This window comes from Dendrobium catenatum, unplaced genomic scaffold, assembly GCF_001605985.2.
Source record: "Dendrobium catenatum unplaced genomic scaffold, ASM160598v2 fragScaff_scaffold_1220, whole genome shotgun sequence".
Lineage (NCBI taxonomy): Eukaryota > Viridiplantae > Streptophyta > Magnoliopsida > Asparagales > Orchidaceae > Dendrobium > Dendrobium catenatum.
The window spans coordinates 12,924,867-12,948,412 of NW_021319682.1; the positions used below are offsets into that span (position 1 = coordinate 12,924,867).

General features: G+C 37.7%; 1 protein-coding gene across 2 annotated transcripts; it reads left to right on the forward strand.

Annotated features, from left to right (window-relative positions):
• Positions 1–229: 229 nt before the first annotated feature.
• LOC110110125 (kxDL motif-containing protein 1) lies at positions 230–11,991 on the forward strand. Of its 2 annotated transcripts, none has more exons than XM_020841474.2 (3): positions 230–448; positions 4,298–4,450; positions 11,781–11,991. In XM_020841474.2, exons 1-3 carry the CDS (start codon positions 339–341, stop codon positions 11,827–11,829), a joined length of 312 nt encoding a protein of 103 aa, XP_020697133.1. In that variant the 5' UTR covers positions 230–338; the 3' UTR covers positions 11,830–11,991. The 2 variants fall into 2 exon arrangements, with proteins under 2 accessions (XP_020697133.1, XP_020697116.1); XM_020841457.2 differs by lacking the exon at positions 11,781–11,991 and adding an exon at positions 4,901–5,253 and having other exon boundaries at positions 233–448.
• The last annotated feature ends 11,555 nt before the right edge of the window (positions 11,992–23,546 follow it).

Below are 23,546 nucleotides of genomic sequence, written 5' to 3' on the forward strand. Positions count from 1 at the left end.
TGCCCTGTTTCATGACTGTTTATCATTATGCACCGGGTGGTGTGACACATTCTGATTTATCTCTGGATGATTCAGTGTCTGCACAAAATAATTTCTCTCATTCGAGACGTTTTTAAAATATATTTTTAGTATAAAAATTAAAATTTTTAACTAAAAATTTATTTTAAAAAGCATAAGAAAACATTCCAAATAAAGCTTTAGTAAGGTCTACGAATGATGATTTCACGTTTTTAAGTTGTTGCCGAGAGTCTAACACTTGGGCCCATTAAGGGGGGATTGGGCCAGTTCCATCAAGAACGGCTTGGTGTCTTGCTACAGTTGCGGTCGGTGGCTGGACGATGGCGGAGGAGGAGGCGATCAGAGCTGCTTCGGAGGAGCTGGCCTGTCAATTCCAAACCCTAATCAACACCCAGGAGGTTGAATCCATCAGACACATTCAGCATCTAATGTAAATCGCTCTTTTCTTCTCGCCAGCTCCTAGATTTGTTCGTTTCAATTTAGTGTTTCGTATATTTAATTCGTGCCTTTTCTCAATCATTCAATTTTTGGTGTTGGTACTTGTTCGATTGTTAGGGTTAGGATTTGGGGCAAATTATTGCATCAGGTCACCTGACAGAGAGATGCGTTCGGTCTCTCTCTGTCTACAGTAACCTGCGCAGCGTTTCATGAATCATTTGACTTTTCTGCTGTGTTCGAGGATATGTGTGGATTGGTATATCTTCAATAGTCTGTGGAGAAGGAAACAAAGAAATAGGGTTTAACCTCCAAAACTCTTGTTCGAATGTAGCATCTAATTGTTCAGAGCAAAAAGCAACTTTTGTACTTAAACATACCGGCGTTTTGGTAGATTGAAAAGTTAGTCTGGAGTTAAGGATCGTGTAATTCTTCTTATTGTATTCCATAATCTTTGTTTTGTAAATTCTGGTCCTCATTGGAATGTCCTAGTTGCATGGTGAAGCTTAGCAGAAATACTGATTTAAGCCCATTTTGGTTCCCGGATTGTGTGGTGTTGCGGTGTTGCTGTGTTGCGGTGGTTTGAAGTGAGATCAGAAACTCATAAGTTTGTGTGGTAACTCTATATTATAAGTTGTTGAGAATGTCTTTGTTGTGTGTTAGAATTTTCGTGGCGGTTGTTAGAATTTCGTGGTGGTAGAAAATAATTTTTTACATCTTATTTTTTAGAAAGATCCAATACATATACATATAAAAGATGATTGCAAGGACACCAAAGTTTTATTTGGAACATCCAATAAGTACAAAATTATGGAGCTTAGCCTAATTAAAATGATTACATTAGTTTATGTAATTGATTATAAATGATGCACTTCTCTATTATTAGGAAAGTTGTTGCTACAAAATAGTGACATAAAATATATAAAATGGATTCCATGATGAAAGCTGGAAGAACCTTGCAGCCTAAGAGTTGTGTTCAAGGGATCATTTATTATATGTTGGTCAATGTTGGTCAATCTCTTTTGTGGAGGAGAGACCAAATACTGCAGCATAAATCTAAGTGTTGACATCGAGAGAAAATTTGTTCAAGAGGTCATTTGTTATATGTTCGTTCATTCTTCTTTGAGGAGGGGAGACCAAAGACTCAATCATAAATTTGGTCAAAAACATGCATTAGTTTTATAAGCAATACCATGTATTAATGTTGATGACGATGAAGTTGACGGACATTGGCCTTTGTAGTGACTTTGCACGTCATCCTTGTAGGCGATGGCATACGTTGACGCCATTGCCGATGAAAGACATAGACGCTGTAGGGGATTGTGATTAGGAGAGTATAATGGGGTGACAATGTTTAGGAGATTGTAGTCGGAGGATCATGGTCGGGCAATAGTAATTGGAGGAATTATATGAGATGTGTCCTGAGCAGCGGTATATGAACTGTTTTTATTAAAATATTTTTAAGTGAGTAGTTGCTCTGTAATTATATGCATATGAAGTGCATGAAGAAAATTAAATGTTTCTATTTTAAGTAACATGAAGAGAGTTGAAATGATTTAGTTAAAAATGTTTAGGAATTATATGATTTTCTCTGTTGCACTCTGTGTTGTTTGGAAGAGGTGGCATAGGATATGACATGGAAGGGCATACAATGGAGGTGAGCCAACACATGCACTGAAATGAGGGGTCAAGGTTTGGAGCTGCATGTGAGCAAGTGAAGCGTGAAAGCCAACGTGCAACTTTGGTGGTCTGAGCAGGAGCATAACTGTCAACGAATCAAAGCCATGTTATGAATAAGGGAAAAGGGGCTAATCGATCGAGATGTGTTGGGAATGGTAGACTTGCAAGATGATATAGCTAGGGATATAGATGCATGTCGTGGGTGGGATAGCAACAAAGTATGGTTTTAGGTTTTGGGTGGGATAATGGCAAAGGGCGGGTGTAGGTTGCAAGTAGGACGGTGACAAAGGATGGGAGCAAGTTGCGGACTGGATTGCGGCAAAGGAGAAGCAAGCCATGAGCAAGGAAATCGGACTATCGGTGAGGAAGATGTCGGTAGGGTGTCTTGGATGTAGACGGGGGATAGGATAGAGAGCATGAAAACCTCACATTCGAGAAAAATTTTATGCATCTTTTTTGAAGAAATTTGTGCATATAAATAGGCTTAGTATAAAGGAGAATAATATCCCTACTAAAATGTAACTTCTAATATTAATACATAAGTTCTCTAATATAATTACCTGCGTAATGTGCCATTAGTATGTACACACAAACATTCTGATTCACTTATTCCATCTGTAATTTTCTCATAATAAGGGAAACACATTCCCAACTACTATGCAATTCAACATCAATATAGGTTAATCTCACTTACATTGAATGGTTCAATCTATTGTATTCCAAAAGTGGGAATCAATAATCATTGAGCATTTGTTATATTCAGTTTAGTTTTCTTATTCATGTTCCACAAAAGGAATGTTTATTGGCATGTATTTGTATTTCATAGTGATATCAGAATTAGATTGAAACAAGGTTGTGACCTTATGTAAATTAGCGGTTTTTATACAATGGTATAGTGGAGCTTTAATGCCATTCTATAGATTGTCCATCCTAAATCCCTATGCACTTATGATATTCAATGAAGCCTTTGGATTCCTTTCCTTGAGCCATAAGTTGTTATTAAGCTTGCCTGATCTTTTATCTTTCCATTGTTTTAGTGCTTGTAAAGATGTTCATTAATCAGTGATCCTGCACTTCCCGAATAAATTCACACTTTTTTTTTTGGTTTCTCTTGTCCATAACTTAAGCCGACCAATTAAAAAAAGTGAGCTTTATATTAACCTCAGCATGGAACACCCAAAGTAAAAGGTGTGAATTTATTTCGGGGATCGGGAGTAAAGCTTTACTCGTTAGTTGAGGAGATCCTTGACTGAGAATTATTTAACTGTTGATTGTAAGTACCTTCTCTAGTATTTTTTTTTAACTCTGCTAATTTAGCAACGTTGTCAGGCTGCCTCACAGGGTGTTCCTTAGTGAAAAAAGCAGGATGCTCTCCCAGCTGGCTCCACATGGCCGGCCCTAATCTACAGGAGGCGGGTCAAACCCCCTCCTATATGATTGCCGCCCAAACCGTGGGCCCCACAAGGCTAATTAAGGGAGGCGGCTAGGTTAGGAGGGAAATAAAATTTGAATTCAAGTAAATTAAGCTTTAAATAGGCATGAGAGGTTAGGGTTAGGGTTTATGTTGATTATTGTTTCTCTTGGAATTCTCGTTGGTGGTTTGGGCTCTAGACATTTTGTCTATAGATTGGGAGAGAACGATCCTCCTCTCGAATTGAGGATCAATTGTATCTTTGCTTTATGTTTTCTTTGCTTTGATTTTCCTAATACAATATACTGTCTTGGGTTCATTTTGTTGGCATTCTTGTGTTCTTTCTCGCTGTTTTTACCAGTTTATCATTAGGGTTGCTTGCGAAACTCAAGTATTTCCTATCATCTTTCTTTTCTAAAAATTGCTATGCTGTTTAGTCTCTAGGCGTGACATTTTTTTTTTCATAATTTGCATTTAGGGACTATTTCAAAACACAGCAAAGTTAATTTTTGTGAAAAAAATAATAGTCCTAAATAGAATTTTGTTCTTCATTTGTCATGTTAGTTTCCTTACATTTATTTTGCAGTTAATTTCAGAAAAGTGCAACCTTTTATTTTACGTCCAATTAATTTCAGATTCATAAATGCTTCTATCTGTCAACAATTAGCCCATCCGAGCTATATAATATATGTCATCTACCGATTAAATGTATATACTTTAGTTTATTTCCTTATATCTGGGTTCTAAATGCAGATTAGGAAGGCTGCAAGACAGTAATGCAGTTCTATCTCATTTCAACGAGTACTCTGAGCGATGTTTCACTGAACTTTCTGGTGATTTCTCAAGGAATACACGTCTCTTGAAGTCCATAAAGTCGGACCTTGACTACATATTCATGAAACTTAGGTATGTTGCATCAATCAACCATGGTTTATTTGCTCTAAAGCCGCTCATATTAGATGATAGTTTATTACTAGGAATGCCATCTATTTCAGGCTTCGTTTGAGATGGCTTTTTTGTTGCTTCTTAAAGCAGCTTTTCAATATAAAAATTAAAATTTTTATATTAAAAAGTTGCTTTAAGAAGCAACAAAAAATTCATCCCAAATGAAACCTCGGTAGTGCTGCTAACTCCATTTGATTCACCTAATCAAAAGCTGATATAACCTTGGCATAATTGTTGGTTTTTCTTGGGAGTAAAGTTAGTAATTCTCTCATTTTAAAGCTAAAACGCTTAATTAGAAGAAATTGTAACTTGTTGAGAAGTGTCTAATCTAATCAAGAAGGTTATAATCTATGTAATCTCACTCTATCTGTAAATGTAGCTATTCATGCCTCCATACTTTTTTAATAACAGAAGCATGAAGTCGAGGCTGAAGGCAATTTATCCTGATGCATTTCCAGATGCTTCAACAATTAAAATATTGGACCAGAGACCTGATTTGGAGAGACCATTAACATAGTTGGAGAGAGAACAATGTATTGCCATAACCATTTGATTACATCAAGTTTCATGTTCATTTTTGCATAACAGGGTGGGTTTAAAATTTTATTGAAACATTATTATTAATGCCACCTAGCCAATTCTCATGAAGACATTCTAAGAATTGCTTGAATTTATCAAACATAAGGGCATTCAAATTTAGAATATGTTTGAGAGGATTGTAACATTTTATAAATATAATTGTGAAATTGTTGTGGGAAATATAATTTAACTATTCTGATTAAAAAAAGTGCTTTTCATTACATAAATTTTTGAAAAGCTGTGATAAAGCAATAAGAAATTAGCGGTCAAATAAAATTATCGTTGTTGTCTGAAAAGCAAAACAAAGAGAAGGATGTCACAAATGACCTTTAAAGAGGAAGATAGTGGTTGGATAGCTATTTAACTCATGAAACATGTTAGGTGGATGATTACAATGAGGTATTGAAATTAGTTATTTTATAAATTTAAAAATTAAAATTTAGTAGGACTAAAAAGTAATATAAATAAGTTATAAAAAATAAATAATGGTTAACCTCAAGATCTTAGAGTCGTTCCTACTCGAACCCTTTGATGCTATTAGCACCAACAATCTCACTCATCGAAGTAATTATATCTATATGTTATATAATAAAGTTAAATTGTGGATAGATTGTGTGAATGTTTTATTTTGACATGCGGCTAAGTATAACAGATCTCTTTAGAATGCATTCACAATGACTTGCAATCACAATAGGTATAATCTGCTGCTAGCATCTACATCTATCACACATCTACAATTGTCTGCTACGGTTAGAATATCACATATAATAGGTTATAATATGACTACATGTATTCATAAGTAGGACTTAAATAGACCAAGGTTTTATTTGGGATGACTTTCTTACTTCTTCTTAAAGCAAATTTTTAATACAAAAATTCTAATTTTTATGCTAAAAAGTTGTTTTAAGAAGCAGTAAGAAAACTGTCCCAAACGAAACATAAGACTTAGTTTGGGTCAGCTTTCTCCCTATTTCTTAAAACAACTTTTTAGTACAAAAATTTTAATTTTTTAACTAAAAAACTGTTTTAAGAAGCCATAAGAAAGTTGTCCCAAACGAAGCCTAATACTTTATTTGGTGTATCTTTTTTATTGTTTTCTAAATCAATTTTCTAGTGCTAATTTTTAGTTTAAGAAATTTTTGTATTAAAAAACTGCTTTAGAAAACATAAAGAAAGCTGTCCCAAACAAAATTTAAATATAATTACAAATAGCTATAACATAAATAGTTGATTTTCAAGTGCAGGCTAAAGCAGGGTGAAATCTATTTGCAAATATTTACAGGATCTTATACCCTAAATCATCATATATTCATGAATAGAACTCCACGTGTATCATTTATAAAACTAAATGTATTGACAAGCATAATTATATATCATTTTCATTTCTTAAAAAACTAATTTTATTATACATTCTTTCAAACTACAATCTACTTATGAATTTATGAATATATATAGTCTTTGTAGAATGGTATCTTAACAGCTGTAATTTCTAGAAGATCTCTCTTTGAACTCAAGTAGATAAAATGTTATATCACATAGATTCTACAGTCTCCCAACTGTCCCTTGACACTTGATCCCACAGCCAGGATGGGAATTTGTGAGAGACTCATCCAGATCATGCCGATCTCTGTTCAGTCGTACCCTGACACTTGATCCCACGGCTAGGATGGAATTCGTGAAAGGCTCACTTGGATCATGCCAATCTCATTCTATATTTGAGTGGCTGATTTAGGAAGGATTATATTAAAGCAATTATGAATGATTATGTAGTTATTTATTTCCTTATTAAGACAGCTTGTATAGATCTATAAATAGGGATAGTTTTGTATAATAAAATAAGGCTTTTCCTTCTCCAATTCTCTGAATTTAACATGGTATCATAGCCTTCCTTGCCTTGGCCAGAATTCCGTGTTTTTTAACTACCAGACTTTCTTTCCTTTAGAAACAAAAGGGAGTGTATTCCTACTTGTTTGTTCCTGCATACATCCAACCGAGAGGGGGAGAGTGTCTCATCCTGCGGTCTCTTCGTTTGATTGAGAGAGACAAATGCCTAGTGCGTCTCGTCTGGAGGAGTCGAGTGAGAACCCCACAGTCTCTGTTTTCGGTCGAGAGAGACAAACGTCTTGTAAACTCCTCTCGAATGCGTGTGATTGAACGTGACGAGAGAGGCGTGAAGCCAGAAGATTCTGCACATGTGCTGGGAGCTGATTGAGCGGGATTACACAATGCTGCGTGTGATCAAGGGCAAGTCGGTTCTTGTGTTCTTCTTCCTACTCGCGTACGTCTAGAGCAGCCGAGCAAGTGAGCAGCTAGAGAAAGCACATGAGACTCCTCTCGTGTGTGCCTACCTAGGGGCCAAACTGAGTAAAAAAGAGGATCAAGTGAGGGAGCGAGCAGGAACTTCATACATGTATGCCTAAGCAGGGATGACCGACCCTCGTGCGTATGCTTGAGTCGAATCAAGCAAGGAACAAGCGGTTAAAGAGCAGTTATACATTCCATTAAATCCTTCACTCGAAGAGCCCCTCCTTGCCCCAAATCCCGACCACTTTTGCATGTTCCCGATTTGCTACCCTCATATCTGGGAGATGTACAAGAATCCTGAAGCTTCATTTTGAATAGCTAAAGAAGTTAACCTGATGGGGACATCAGTTGGAAAGTCTACCGTCGACGTGGCCGTAGATCTACGGCCACGATCGGCCCGATGTATTTCTGATTTTAGTATGGTCATTTTATTTTGATGTATTTTATTTCTGCATTTTTCCTTTTTTTACCCTTGCTTGAGGGTTTGAGTTTTGTAGCCCCTCGAGGGTATTTTAGTCTTTATTTTATGTCTTTGTATTAGGCTATTTATAGCCTTCATCTTGTATTTTTTTATGGTTAATGAATGATATTGAAAAGAAATTCCTGCATTTTGTCTTCTTGAAGCTTTCGTGTGGAGCTTAAGAGTTGAGAGTTTGGTGGAGCCTAGGAGAGGCCACCCGTCGTACCCAACAGTCACCACCGGTGGCTCTTGGTTTATCCTCCTCCCTTGTTTTCTCCTACCCGACGTCCGCCGTCGGTCTTTCCACACCTCCAATCAACACCTCCTCACCTCACCACCGAAATTCCTTCTTCCCCAGAACCCACCCCCTCCCATTCATCCTGTCGGCCATCTCCTCAACCGCCGGCTTCCTCTTCATCCACCACCCCACTCCCGGTAATTGCCGACTCCCTTACCGCCACCTCATGTATTTTCAAATTTCGAAATTTGAAAATTTTGATGAGTGAAAATTTCCAAATTTGCTCGGTGACAAATTAGGAAAGTTTCAATGAGGTTTCAATTTCAAAATTGAATTGAAACGGATTTGAAATTTTTGTCATTAAATCGTTGGAGCGAATTAGGAAACTCATCACACTTCCCCCAAACCCCCTTCCTCCTTACTATGCCGCCGGCCCCTTGGTGGTCCCCCCCTCATTTGAATGCTACATTAAGGCTCTTAATTACATGTATTTGAAATTCAAATTTCAGAAAATTTCCCTCCACTTTTACTTAAAATCTGAGAATAATTTTGATATGAAGATTATAACATATTTTCTTCATCCCAATTAATTCTCTCATAACCCTAGCCCCTTACTCCCTCTCACCCGTCCACCCTCTCTCTCTCTTTCTTTGCTTCCTCTCAAGGTGTATCTCCTTCATTGATTTGAGATGGAAGATCGATTCGGAGTTTGAATCCGGTTTTGGGTGTGCGAAGGCTAAGATTGCGTGGATCCCCTCAACTTGCCTTCCTCAAGTTGACTCCAAACATTGTTGAATTCAAAGAGAAGGCCACCTACCAATTACCACTAAAGGTTAGGGAAGAAAAACTAACGGAAGGTTTGTAGTGATTCACGTCATTTCTCCGAGAAGGTGATCTTCTTCCTTGATTCATTTACTTTTCAAATTCTACTTACCTTATTGAGATTTGTCCAAACAAGAAATTGTGCCTACTAATCGCCATCCATTAGTAATCGTAGGTTTGTTACTTCTTTGCTATTAGATTTCATTGTTAAGTCTTGGTTAAGTTGGAAACTACGTCGCATGCAATGTTTTAGTTTTCCTATGTGTTTTGATTTAGCTTAGTCTCTTGTGTGGCTTAGCCTAACTGAGTTGAACCATTAAGAGTTTTACCTTGTTGTTTTAATCACGAATAACTAAAATCTGAAATTGCTCTTAAACTATATTGTGCAAGTTTCCAATTTAGCATGTAGTCCTACATCATAACCTCTCTCAAGTTCTCCACCACTGGGATCAATCCCTCAAATTGGACGAACACCACTTTGTAACCCACATTCTCGCCTTCTTCATTGTTTGACGCAATTGTTATTGAGAACCTTGCCGGTCGGATTTGGACTAAAGTCTATTTGCTAGATTTGAAGCTTGCTGATGGAATGATCATGATATGTGGAGTTGCCCAGGCGATGCACACAGTGGGGAAGAAGATGGCTTTCTTGGTGGTAAGGCAGTTCACTGCTATAGTCCACTGCATGCTTACAGTGACCAAAGAGTTGGTGAGCACGCAGATGGTGAAGTATGCTACTTCCCTGAGTAGGGAGTCGATCATGGATATCAGGGTCAAGCTATAAAGAGATTAGAAATATTTTATCCTACCCTGAAGGAGCTAGCGCTTGCTGGTTCTCCAAGTTCCCACCACCGGCCTTCATTACTGGAAATATGAGAAATACTGGTTCTCACCAGTGGCCTTTATTGCTGAAATTTTGAGGAATCCAGATTTCCACCACCGACCTTTATTGTTGGAATTTTGAGGAATATTGTTCTTTCCACTAACCTTCATTGCCTGAATTTTGAGGAATACAAGTTCCCACTATCGGTCTTCTTTGCCAGAATTTTGAGGATAGTTTCCCATCACCGACCTTCATTGTCGAAATTTTGAGGACCTTTGTGCATCCAAGACCGAGAAAAGATCGAGCGGGAGGCTCCTCTTGCATGCGATGTCTAGAGTCAACCTAGCATAAGCGAGTGCAAGACCTCCTGGCTCCTGTGTGTGTTTGGAAAGTGCTGAGAGTTCCCTCTCATGCGGGGGCTAAACAAGCAAGAGTGCAAAACCTACACTCCCTTTTATGATCAGACCAAAGGGATCAGTGGCTTTACGTGCACCTCTATTGGCCTATCGTGCAGGAATCTATTTAGGTGGAGTTGGATGGCCTAGGAAGGAGGAGATCCGCGTGTTGAGTGCTGAGTCGCTTGAGATGTGTGTGTTTGCTTCTGTCCTTGAAGCTTGCCACAACTCTCAACATTAGTTTTTTTTTTTCCTTTTTCACTGTTTGTCCAGGTGCAGTGTTAAATATTAGTTTGGTCACATAAAATGACAGCCTTCCGATGACCTGGTTAGGCAAGTAGAGGTATTAGATTTGACTTATGTTAAGAAAGGTAGAGGCAGACTTAAAAAGACTTGGTTATAAAATATTAGAAATGATCTTTCTTTATTAGATTTAAATGAAAATTTTGACTTTTAATGGGACATAATAGAGAAAAATGATTCACGTAGCCGACCCCACGTAGTGGGATAAAGGCTTGATGTTGTTGTTGTTGTTGTTGTACTGTTGTGCCTTCATTGTTGGCCTTCCATTAAGAACCAAGAGGGAGATGGATTCAACGGAAATTAATCCACTTTCCTTGTTGTCGCACCACCAGCCTTTATTGCCATTTCTGGTATCTTGAGTGTTATTGTACACCATAGCCTTCATCGCTGCCCCGCACCTTGCAGGCTTGATTGATATAGCTTTCATCACTATCATTTGTCAATGTTGCAATGTCTAAAGCTAATTCCTCCCTAAGTCTTAATCAAATGGATGACTCTATGGTGTACAAAGGGACTTGATAACTCTACTTTTTTGCGACTAATTGCCAAGCTGGGAATGACATATTTATATTTCTCAGTTTGAGGGGGAGTGTTAAAATCCCAGTCGTCCCTTGATCCCATTGCGTGGATGAGAATCCGTGAGACGCTCACCTAGATCGTGTCGATCTCTGTTAAATCCCAGCCGCCCCCTGACACTTGATCTCGTGGCTAGGATGGGAATCCGTGGGAGACTCACCTAGATCACGTCAATCTCCTTCTATATTTGGGTGGCTAATTTAGAAATGATTATATTAAGGCAATTATGCATGATTCTGTAATTACTTGTTTCTTTATTAAGACATCTTATATAGATCTATAAATAGGGATAGTTTTGTATAATAAAATAAACATTTTCTCTCTCCAATTATCTGAATTTAACATAATATTGTCTGTATTACATCTTTTTCTTCAATTTATAGTTGGTGATATCTCGATCGTAAATTCATTTTAGAGAACAATGAAGCTCTTTTCAATTGATTAAACATGTCATCAATTCTAGATAAATGATATTGTTTTTGCATCATAATTGATAATATTGGATGGGTGATTAAAACATCTAAGCCAAGATTTTTATTTTAATAAAACTCTTGAGAAATGAAAGAATGCAATGCTCCATTTTCAAATAAAATTATAGCAGACTTATCTTAAATGGAAATTGTACTATTGATGACAAAAATATATAACACTCCAGTGTCAAATAAACTTTTGATAGGTTCTTTTTGAATGAACATTATTCCTATAATAACGTCAAGGGATTCATTGGTCTCTTATTGTGATAAATCATACATCTAAAGCTGAATATTCTAATGAGTCTGATTATAGTTCAGAGATGATGATGTTCACTCAGCTACTCTCTATTTGCCAAAACTTATTTAAGGTGGTGCAACACTTCTGGAAGGCCTTTTTTTTAGTGTGAGATAATGCTTTGTGTTATATATCTGAGTGCAGGCCGTTGTGTGCTCCATAGTTTTCAGTTTCTTGACAGTGATGTTGCTCTCATTACTATTGGAGTTCAGATTTATTGACAGTGCTTTTCTATTGCTTTTTAAAACAGTTTTTTTAGTTCAAAAATTTTTATACTAGAAAACTGCTTTAAGTAGGCTTCATTTGAGACGGCTTTCTTACTTAAAACAGTTTTTTAGTATAAAAAATTGAAGTTGTAAGAAAACTGTCACAAACGAAACCTAAGAAGCTTGCACTGTCTGTGGAACTTTTATTACGTCCTCTGACTGGACGTAGCTCTACGTTCGGTCAGAGGATTGTTACTCAATTTTTGCTCGGTATTTGATCGGTATTGCTAGGTATTGTTTGGTAATAACGAGGAATATCGCTCTGTGAAGACCAATACCGACTAATACCGAGCAATACCGAGTTTTTCTAGAAAAAACTCGGTATTTTTTGGGATTACTCGGTATTACTCGGTATTTTGTCTTCACATAATGGTATTTCTCGTTATTGTTGGTATTGCTCGGTATTTCTCGTTTTGTGCCTGCAATCTTAGTGCCAGCTGAACGTAGCTCTATGTACGTTCACCGGACCAAATAAAAAGACCCTTTTAGTACTCTTTTATTTCTGGAAATCTCAATGTCTCTGGGCAACTTGAAAATCTATATCTAATCTCCTAGCTCTTTTCAATAAAATTGAATGATCATTAGTTCATAGGATCACATCCATTAATCATAATAACAATCAATGGCAATTTTCTTATGCATTGGTAATCAACTATGATGCACCTTGAAAGTGTAGTAAATTCAGCTTTGTAATATATGATGGATCAATCTCTTAGCACTTCTTTCGCATTGGGATTCAAATGTGATGCATATCTCAAAAGTACAGTAAATTCAGGTTCATAACAATGAAATATCAAGGCGGGAATTGATTGTCGAAGTGAAATTTAGGCTTCGTTTGGAACTGGTTTTTGCTGCTTTATAAAACAGTTTTTTAGTACAAAAATCTTGTGAACTAAAAATTTTTATACTAAAAAGTTATTTTACCAGCTTTAAAAAAGCTGTTCCAAACTAAGCCTTAAATTTACAACAGTTTTTTTATTGCTTTTTAAAATAGAGTTTTAGTACAAAAATAAAAAATTTTGTACTAAAATTACGTTTTAGAAAACAATGAAAAAACCGTCACAAATGAAGCCTAAGCCTTAAATTTACATCGTTCATCTTTCTGAAAAAATTTAAATATTTTCCAAAATGTATATTTTAAAAATGCAAACTGATATATAATTGTAGTACAATGGCTATCTTCAATAGTCCAATTGTTATTCTCAGCCATTGAAGTTATGAGAGATTTTCTTGAAAATAATTATCAATTATAGGAGTGATTAAAATAACTTAGTGGCTAATTATTTTTTTAATTATATTAATTTAACATTTAGAAGATAATATGCATGCCGACTATTGTATATAAATCATAACATATTACTCTATATTCTATAATGAGCAGTGAAAAAAATGTTTTTATAATTGTCTCAATTGTTTTTATAATTGTCTCAATTGTGGTACTATCATATATTAGCTCTCTTTTCATTTAGTTTTAATATCTTACGTTCTAGTTTAATGAAATTTACAGACGCACCATCTAATTTTGTATCATTAAACGCACATTCATTTTAATAACTTTTTCTAAAATTAAATCTTGAGAGTAGTTAATTATTTTTTGTGTGGATAGTATGCATCAACAGTCAGTGTCATAAGAAGGTGCAAATGAGTCGAGTCGAGTTCGAGTCAGGCCTCACTTGAGCTTAACTTGCGAGCCAAATCTTAAGCTCGAACTCTCAAGCCAAATATAAAGCTCGAACTCAAGTCAATGTTAGAAGATGAGCTCGAGCTCGGCTCCTGCCATTGAAATGAGCTCGTCGAGCAACTCGTTCAAGCTTCATCGTGTCTGCTTCTGCATCCCAACACGCTCATATCCAAGCTTGGTCCCGTGTCACGCATCTCCCGTCCAACCTCTATGCTGCGTGACCACATCCAACCTCGATCCCGTCGACTCCCGCGTCTGAAGTCCGAACTCTCTCCACGCATGCCCGCATTCGAACTCTGTCTCTCATCCAAACTCGAGTTCCTGTCAGGCATTTGTGTTCCCGCCCAACATTTCACGTTCTCGCCTTCCGCCCTCTCGAATACTTCCCGATATTCAAGCTCTTAGGTTCTCGCTAGGTATCTAAGCCAGCTCGTGAGCAATCTGAGCTCGAGCTCGGCTCCTGCCATTGAAATGAGCTCGTCGAGCAACTCGTTCAAGCTCCATCGCGTATGCTTCTGCATCCCAACACGGCCATATACGAGTTTGGTCCCGTGTCACACATTTCCTGTCCAACCGCTATGCCGCGTGACCACGTCCAACCTTTATCCAGCCAACTCCCGCGTCTGAAGTCCGAACTCTCTCCACGCATGCCCGCATTCGAACTCCGTCTCGCATCCAAACTTGAGTTCCTGCCATGCATTTGTGTTCCCGCCCAACATTCATGTTCCCGCCTTCCTCCCTCTCGAATACTGCCCGATATTTTAGGTTCTCGCTAGGCATCTGAGCCAGCTCGTGAGCAATCGAGCTGAGCTTTGGTTGGATCGAACTCGAGCTCGATTATACAACGAGCTTGAAATTCTGCTTGAGCTCGACGCACAAGTTCGTTAAGGAGTGGAGTTCGAGCTGGCTCGCGAGTCAGCTTGATTCAGTTGTACCCCTAAACTCTATCATTTAACATTTTAAATTATTATGCTCTTTATATTTTATAAGACAATAAAAATATTCATAAATGATGATATGATCTCTAATTTATAATCAAGGCAATGTGAAGATCTTTATGCATGAATAAAAAAAGTATTTTATTTTTCATGAATTAACTTATTATATGCCTTGCACATCCTTGTGTAAAAAAATGTACAATTAAAATCAGTGTTTTGAAAATAATTACCATAGTAAATAAATACAATTACCAGCTCTTCTTAGAAGATTTCACTTGCTGCTTTTTCTATGGGTGTTACTTCACTACACATAATGCCTATAATATAATCATATATAATGAAAATTATTAATATCTATAACTTTATTTATTATTATTATTACTACTTTTTTTAATGGAATCTAATAATAATAAAAAATTTAAGTAATTTGCTTGCTTTAATGTTTCATGACTTTTTTAAATTTATTTTTTAAAAAATTAATCTAATCTCAATACATTATACATTTAAATAATTAAGTTACTTCCAATTTAATTACATTAAATTACTTCAGTATTCCCTATCTTTTTAAATTAACTAACTTAGTATTATTTCCTCTTAATCTAAATCTAATTACTTAAGTCACAACTTTATTATTTATTGTCTATAATAATTTCACTAGTTAATCTTAACTTAATTATCCAAATTAATAATAGCATTAATATTTCTTTTTTTCTCTTATTAAGTTACTTCCAAATTAATAATAGCATTAATATTTCTTTTTTTCTCTTATCCAGATTAGTGGTAATTATTCTTTTTTTCTCTTATTAATTAACTAATAAATAGTTCTTCTCTAATTCAATTAAAATTTAGTTAATTAAAACAAAGTTTTCTTTTTTTTTTCCTCCTCAAATTAAATTTAATCATAAAATTAACAATTTATGCTAGACATTATTTTTTTAGATTCATATATCAAATTTCTCTCTCTCTCTCTCTCTCTCTCTCTCTCTCTCTCTCTCTCTCTCTCTCTCTCTTAATATTAATCATGTCTCATTAAAAATCAATATTCCTTAGTTAAAATTAATTTAAAATGACTGATTTTCTCAAATAAAATATTGTCAGTTTCTTGAGAAAACAGAACTAGTTTTGCTGGTCTTAGTTATCCAGACCAAAATCTATTTGAGAATATTTTTAGGGTTTTCTTATTAAAAACCACTAAAGAAATCTCAATTAATTAGATTTCATTATAAGAAGAAAATTCTAGATTTATTTAAGCCCAAACTAATTTCATGAGGTCTAGTACACCTATTTATGCTCGACTCAATTTTCATGCAATAACCTCGCTATTACCTTCTTGGCCTACCTGCTCAATTGATCTCTCTTATTCTTGTTGTATCCTGGAATACTCACGGTGGTAGAGAAATATAAAATTTAATGTCTTAGCTTTGTACGAAGATTCACCACACAAACAGATAAAAGAGATGGTGTAACATTCATAAATGACACCATATTTTTTACTTGAAAACCCCTGAAAATGGGGAAAACCCACGATGCCTGACCCAGTTTGAATGAATCCACTATTATTTGTTGTCGATTACAAATGATGTCATTCTTCAGGGGGAAGACTTTGGGTTGATGTAGTAAATATACATCATATTACATGATGGGAATTGGAATAATTAATATTGAAATGTTCGTTTAGTCGGCATAACCATAGTCAGCAGGTAATGGATGTCGAAAAGATCATAGTCTAGTGACGGTGGTTGGAATGACCATTGTCTGGTGAGGGAGGTCGGAAGGACCGTAATCGGCGGGAGACAGTGGTCAAAAAAACTATTGTCTTGTGAGGGAGGTCTGAAGGACTTTAGTCAGTGGGAGATAGTGGTCAGAAAGATCATTGTCTGGCGATGGAGGTCGGAAGGATAGTATTATGTGATGGAGGTCGGAAGGGTCATAGTTGATAAGAGACAGAAGTTAGAAAGATCATTGTCTGGTGAACTGACCTCTTCAGGTTCGGTTTAACCCAAACAAAAAACTTTTGTGTCGAATTTTCAGGTCGGGTTCAATATTGACACCCATAGTCGACACGAGATATGGGTCAGAAAGACCGTTATCTGGAGATGGAGTTTGGAAGTACCATAGTTGGTATGAGACAGGGGTCAGAAAGACTATTGTATGACGATGAAGGTCAGAAGGATCGTAGTTGGCGACGAGGTTAGAAGGACCAAAGTCAATAGGAGATATGGGTCAAAAAAGACTGTACTTATAAAGCGGTGGTCTGGAGGAAGTCCAAACATTATTCGGTGGTCTGGCGGAACTCTGACTTCTGTAAGTGGTCCGACAAAAGTTTGATCCTCAATCGGTGGTCTGATAGTGGTTTGGTGGAACTCCGGCGTTGGGCGGTGGTCCGGTAAAAATCCGGCTTCATGCGGTGGTCCTGACGGAAGTCTGATGTCAGGTGGTGGTTCGGTGGAAGTCCGTGTGAGGCGGTGGTCCTAACGAAATTCCGTCATGAGGCGGTGGTCTTGACGAAAATCCAGTGTCATGCGGTGATCTGGCATAACTCCTGCGTCAGGTGGTGGTATGGCAGAACTTCAGCGTCGAGCAGTGGCCCGGTAAAACTCCGGCGTCGGGTGGTGGTTCGGAAGAAATCTGGCGTTAGGTGGTGGTCTGGCGGAAGTCCAGGCAGTGGTCAAGGAGGAGCGAGGAGGCAAGAGCAATCTCCGATCTCTCTCTTGATTCCTTGCTTGGGAGTCTCCTTTCATGAGAAAAAGGGGGCTATATTTATATATTTTTTAGAGTGATATGACTTGTAAATATATGAAAGATCAGGGGTAAGTTGGAGTGGTTTGGATATACAGTCGATGACCATAAACTGTTTACTGGACATTTGAATGTCTTAGTGATTTCAGAATTCAGTGATCTTGGGCTCGTTGCATTCGTCTCGTCGAATCACTCGATTCGGCTATAAGCATGTAAAGTTTGGAAACCTTTCGGTAATCAAAATTGTGGTTTGAACCTTCCAATAATGCTTTGAGTCCTTGATTTGAACTCATTTGGGCTCGAATTGAGTCGATTTTGGTGTCGTTGGGTTCGTAATTCCGAGATGCTCAGTTTGCTGAAATCAGAGTTCATATGGTCCCAATTTTAATTTTGATAGTTTCTTATTTGATTCTGCCTTGAGCTTCATGCCCGATCAAGATTATTTTTTTTATGATGTATCAGTTGCCCCTTATTTTCGGACGTCGAGGTCTGCAGAGTCTGAAAATTTATATTGCAGCCTTTGGAGAATTTTTTATGCAACTTAATTTTTCAAATTAATATGTTATTGGGTGTAGATGTCCTAATTGGCCTTAAAAATGTCAAAATTGAGTCTAAATTGTCGAAAAACGGTCACATGAACTCCAAAAATATTTGAATTGGACTTTTCAAGCCAAAAATCGGACCCTAACGCAAAATTGGCCCACATGGTATGCTAGCTTACCCATCGTATCCATGGTCCGATTATGACACCTGTCTTGGCCATGCCTGCTGCCCGCCCAAGTTTATGAATGTGGGTCAATAGTGGAGTAGTGGGTTGGGTTGAGTCTTGGCCCATTAGTGGAGTAGTGGGCAGGTGGGATTCATGGCCTATTAGTGAAGTATTGGGTATGTGGGAGTTATGGGTCATTAGTGTAGTAGGAAGGTGCGGTTCAAATAATTCTCATGATCAATTTCTCTATTTCCCTTGATAGGAGTGATTGCTCGTCCAACCTCTTTGGATCGTACAATATAATTTGATTTATCACTCACATAATTGTCTCCCTTTTCCGTAGCAATTCAAATGTTCTTGTGAATCCTACATCACTTTCTTCTCGTTAACTCTCGCCTCCACCCTCTCTGTGTGGTTCACTTTCTTTGTTTTCATAAACCTCTTATTGTCTATTGCTATATTTAATTGAGAGTATAAGCTTGGTTGTTTGGTGTCACACATATCAAAGTTAATAACACATTAAATTATTTTTTAAATGATCATCACAAATGTGATGAAATTTTGATAAGAACTTGCTAAAAAAAGCATAGATTGACCTATTAATGTGAAGGGAAGAGGTTTGAGTGAGTGGGGCTTTTATTTTGTACGGACATCGGACGAGAGAACCGTCCGGTTAAGCACTGGGTACCCAGTAGTATCCCGTTGTATCCAACGGTACCGAGTGCAGGTATCGAGTTGGGTACACGCCAATGACGTGACGTGACACATTTTTATTGGTCTCTGGATGCCCTCCGCACTCCGCACAGAATAATGTGAGTGACCCAAAGATAGTAGAAAAGTAAGAATGTTTTAATTTATTTAAAAATAATTTATTATATGGATAAATATAAAATTTAAGCGTTAAATACACATATATAAATTATTGGACGGGTATGATTGGTTTTTGGGATGATGTTCATGATGCATTCTCTGTTGAATCCGCTAGAAGTCCCCTTGCTTCCTTCTCTCATAGCTTGCAACGCCTTAAAAGATCCCTTAAAAATAGGAACTGGGCTTCCTCTAATTTCTTGTCCACTTCCATTTTGGAACTTAAAGCAAAGCAACACTCTTGTTTGTCAGATCTTCAACAGCAACCTTTGGATCCCCTTTTGAATGGCAATTTAAAAAGTATCAATGAAAACCTTGCCTCTTTGCAAGCTAACTGGTCTGATTGGATATCTCAAAGAGCCAAAGCTTCTTGGCTATCTCAAGGTGAAGATGACTTAGGCTTCCTTTATGCTAAGCTTAGGCAAAGAAGGAATAAGAACTATATCAAAGAAATTATCACAATTGAGGGCCATTTTTCTACCCATGTTGAGATATCCATGGCAATTGTTAATCACTTCAAGAATCTATACAATCCCACTTTTACTCCTGCAATATCCTCTTCTATCCCCTCTGGGAAGACCGTTCCACCCCATTTACATGATCAGTTGGTTGCTTTGGTTTCCTATAAAGAGGTGCAAAAAGCTGTTTTTGAAGGCAATGAATCTTCCACCCCAGGCCCAGATGGTTTCTCATTTGCTTTTTACAGGAAAAGTTGGCACTTGATTGGTTACCAAATTTTTAGAGCTGTAAACAATTTCTTCTCTTCTGGTTCCTTTCCTAAGGGGATGAAGGCTACCGCCATCACTTTGATTCCCAAAAATTCACATGCTTCTCACATTAATGATTATCGTCCTATTTCCCTTTGTAATGTTTTTTATAAAATTGTTGCAGAGGTTTTAGCTAACAGATTGAAGTGGGATCTCCCTTTGATTATTCATGATAGTCAATCCGGTTTTATTGCTAAGAGGTGTTCTACGGATTACATCATTCTTGCTTCTGAAATCCTAAGGGAATTCAAAGGTTCAAACAAAAAATTTTGTGCTAAGCTTGACATAAGAAAGGCCTTTGATTGTGTTTCTCGGGAGTTCTTGATTGATAGACTTATTCAAAAGGGTTTCCCTAATCATTTTGTTACTTGGATCAAAGGTTGTATTATGGATGTTCCTTTCTCTGTTTGCCTTAATGGATCCCTCGAGGGGTATTTCAACTCTGCAGTTGGGCTTAGACAAGGATGCCCCCTCTCCCCTCTGCTCTTTTGTATCGTGATGGATAGCTTATCCCAAATGCTTAGCATCCCTATCAACAACTCTTGTTTTAAGGGGGTCCAATGCAATAATTTAAACATCAATCACCTCATGTACGCCGACGATCTTCTTGTTTTTGGAGATGCTACTTCTGACAATGCTGAGAGTCTTTCCTCTCGGCTGCATCTGTTTGGATCCAAATCTGGACTCTTCATTAATGCCTCTAAAAGCTCCATCATCTTCTCCAATGCTGTAACTGAGGTTGCTCAAATCTGTGAGGTGTTAGGGATTCACCAAGTTAATGATTCTTTCATTTACTTGGGCCTTCCCATCTCCCCAAAATGGCTCAAAATTTCTCACTTCCAACCACTACTGAGCAGATCTGGATATGGAGTTTGGAAGGACCATAGTTGGTATGAGACAGGGGTCATAAAGACTATTGTATGATGATGGAGGTCAGAAGGATCGTAGTTGGCAACGGAGGTCAGAAGGACTAAAGTCGATATGAGATATGAGTCAAAAAAGATTGTAGTTGTAAAGCGGTGGTCCGGACGAAGTCCAAACATTATTCGGTGGTTTGGGGGAACTCCAACTTCTGTAAATGGTCCGGCAAAAGTTTGAGCCTCAATCGGTGGTCCGGCAGTGGTTTGGTGGAACTCCGGCGTTGGGCGGTGGTCCGGTAGAAATTCGGCTTCATGCAGTAGTCCTGACGGAAGTCTGATATCAAGTGGTGGTTCAGTGGAAGTACAGCGTGAGGTGGTGGTCCTGACAAAATTCTGGCGTGAGGCGGTGGTCTTAACGAAAATCCAGTGTCAAGCGGTGATATGGAAGAACTCCTGCACCAGGTGGTGGTATGGCAGAACTTCAGCGTCGAGCAGTGTCCCGGTAAAACTCCGGCGTCGGGTGTTGGTTCGACAGAAATCTGGCGTTACATGGTGGTCTGGCAGAAGTCCAGGCAGTGGTCAAGGAGGAGCGAGGAGGTAAGAGTGATCTCCGATCCCTCTCTTGATTCCTTGCTTGGGGGTCTCCTTTTTTCTGAGAAAAGTGGGCTATATTTATAGATTTTTTAGAGTGATATGACCTGTAAATAGTTGGAAGATCAGGGGTAAGTTGGAGTGGTTTGGATAGACAGCCGATGATCATAAATCGTTTACTGGACATTTGAATGTCTTGGTGATTTCAGAATTCAGTGATCTTAGGTTCGTTGCATTCGTCTCGTCGAATCACTCGATTCGACTATAAGCATGTCCAGTTTGGAAACCTTTAAGTAATCCAAATTGTGGGTTGAACCTTCCAATAATGCTTTGATTCCTTGATTTGAACTCATTTGGGCTCGAATTGAGTCGATTTTGGTGTCGTTGGGTTCGTAATTCCAAGACGCTCAGTTTGCTTGTAAGTTTGTTGAAATTAGAGTTCAGATGGTCCCAATTTTAATTTCAACAGTTTCTTATTTGATTCTACCTCAAGCTTCGTGCCTGATCAAGATGATTTTTTTATGATGTATTAGTTGCCCCATATTTTCGTACGTCGATGTCTATAGAGTATGAAAATATATATTACAGCTTTTGAAGAATTTTTTATGCAACTTAAATGTTCAAAATAATATGTTCTTGGGTGTAGATGTCCTAATTGGACTTAAAAGTGTCAAAATTGAGTCTAAAATGTCGAAAAACGGTCCCATATACTCCAAAAATGTTTGAATTGGACCTTCCAAGCCAAAAATCGGACCCTAACGCAAAATTGGCCCACATGGTCTGCTAGCTTACCCATCGTATGCATGGTCCGATTATTACACCTGTCTTGGCCATGCCTGTGGCCCGCCCATGCCATGCTCTTTGGTCCGCCCATGTTTATGAATGTGGGTCAATAGTGGAGTAGTGGGTTGGGTTGAGTTTTAGCCCATTAGTGGAGTAGTTGGCAGGTGGGATTCATGGCCTATTAGTGAAGTATTGGGTATGTGGGAGTTATGGGTCATTAGTGGAGTAGTAGGAAGGTGCGGTTCAAATAATTCTCATTACCAATTTCTCTATTTCCCTTGAGAGGAGTGATTGCTCGTCCAACCTCTTAGGATCGTACAATATAATTTGATTTATCACTCACATAATTGTTCTCCCTTTGTCGTAGCAATTCAAATGTTATCGTGAATCCTACATCACTTTCTTCTCGTTAACTCTCGCCTCCACCCTCTCTGTGTGGTTCACTTTCTTTGATTTCATAAACCTCTTATTGGCTCTTGCTCTCTTTAATAAAGAGTCTAAGCTTGGTTGTTTGGTGTCACACATATCAAAGTTAATAACACCTTAAAAATTATTTTTTAAATGATCATTACAAATGTGATGAAATTTTGATAAGAACTTGCTAAAAAACATAGATGAACCTATTAATGTGAAGGGGAAGAGCTTTGTGTGAGTGGGGCTTTTATTATGTACGGATATCTGACGCGAGAACCGCCTGAATAAGCACTGGATACCCAGCGGTACCTCGCGGTACCCAGTGGTATTGAGTGCAGATACCTAGCTGGGTACCCATCAATAAGGTGACGTGATGCATTTTTATTAGTCTACGAACGACCTCCGCACTCCGCATAAAATAATAAATCATGTGAGTGACCCAAAGATAGTAGAAAAGTAAGAATGTTTTAATTTATTTAAAAATAATGTATTATATGCATAAATATAAAATTTAAGCGTTAAATGCACATATATAGGTTAATTTTAAGGGGTTTTTATATATCTAACACTTAAAACATCTCTATTTACTTATCTAACATCTAAACTTTAGTATTTACTCTTCTACTACCTAAAAGCCTTATCCCTCATCAAATATACCACTCTATTTCTCTCCCGTCAAAACCAAACCCCGAAAGTTGTATTTCACGCACGTTTGCTTCGCTAACGCCTCATCCTCGCTTAGCCGGCTCTTCTTCAATCTTTGATGTTCTTCTCCATGTGCACCACGCTGTCGACGCTGACCGTCTTCTCCACGCCGCCCAAGACAATTGTTTCTCCATCCGACGACCGATCAAGCAACTCCCATCTCCGATCTTCTTCTCCACACCGCTCAAAAGTTACTTTTCCTGAAATTAGTGTACTAGATTCTGAATTAAATTACGCTTCATCTGAAACAAATCTCTATTTCTATCTCTAAGCATTTTCTCTTCAAGTTTTGAAATGAAAAAAGGTATAAAGGAAAACAAATCTGGCACAAGCAAGTTCTTTTGCAATTTGTTTGATCACTCAGTCAATTACCCTCTTGTCTGCTTGTGGTTGCTTCATACGTTTGGCCTTCTGCTGGGATGGATTTTGGAAGATTCTGCCACTATTTCAATTTGATGGCTGGAATCAA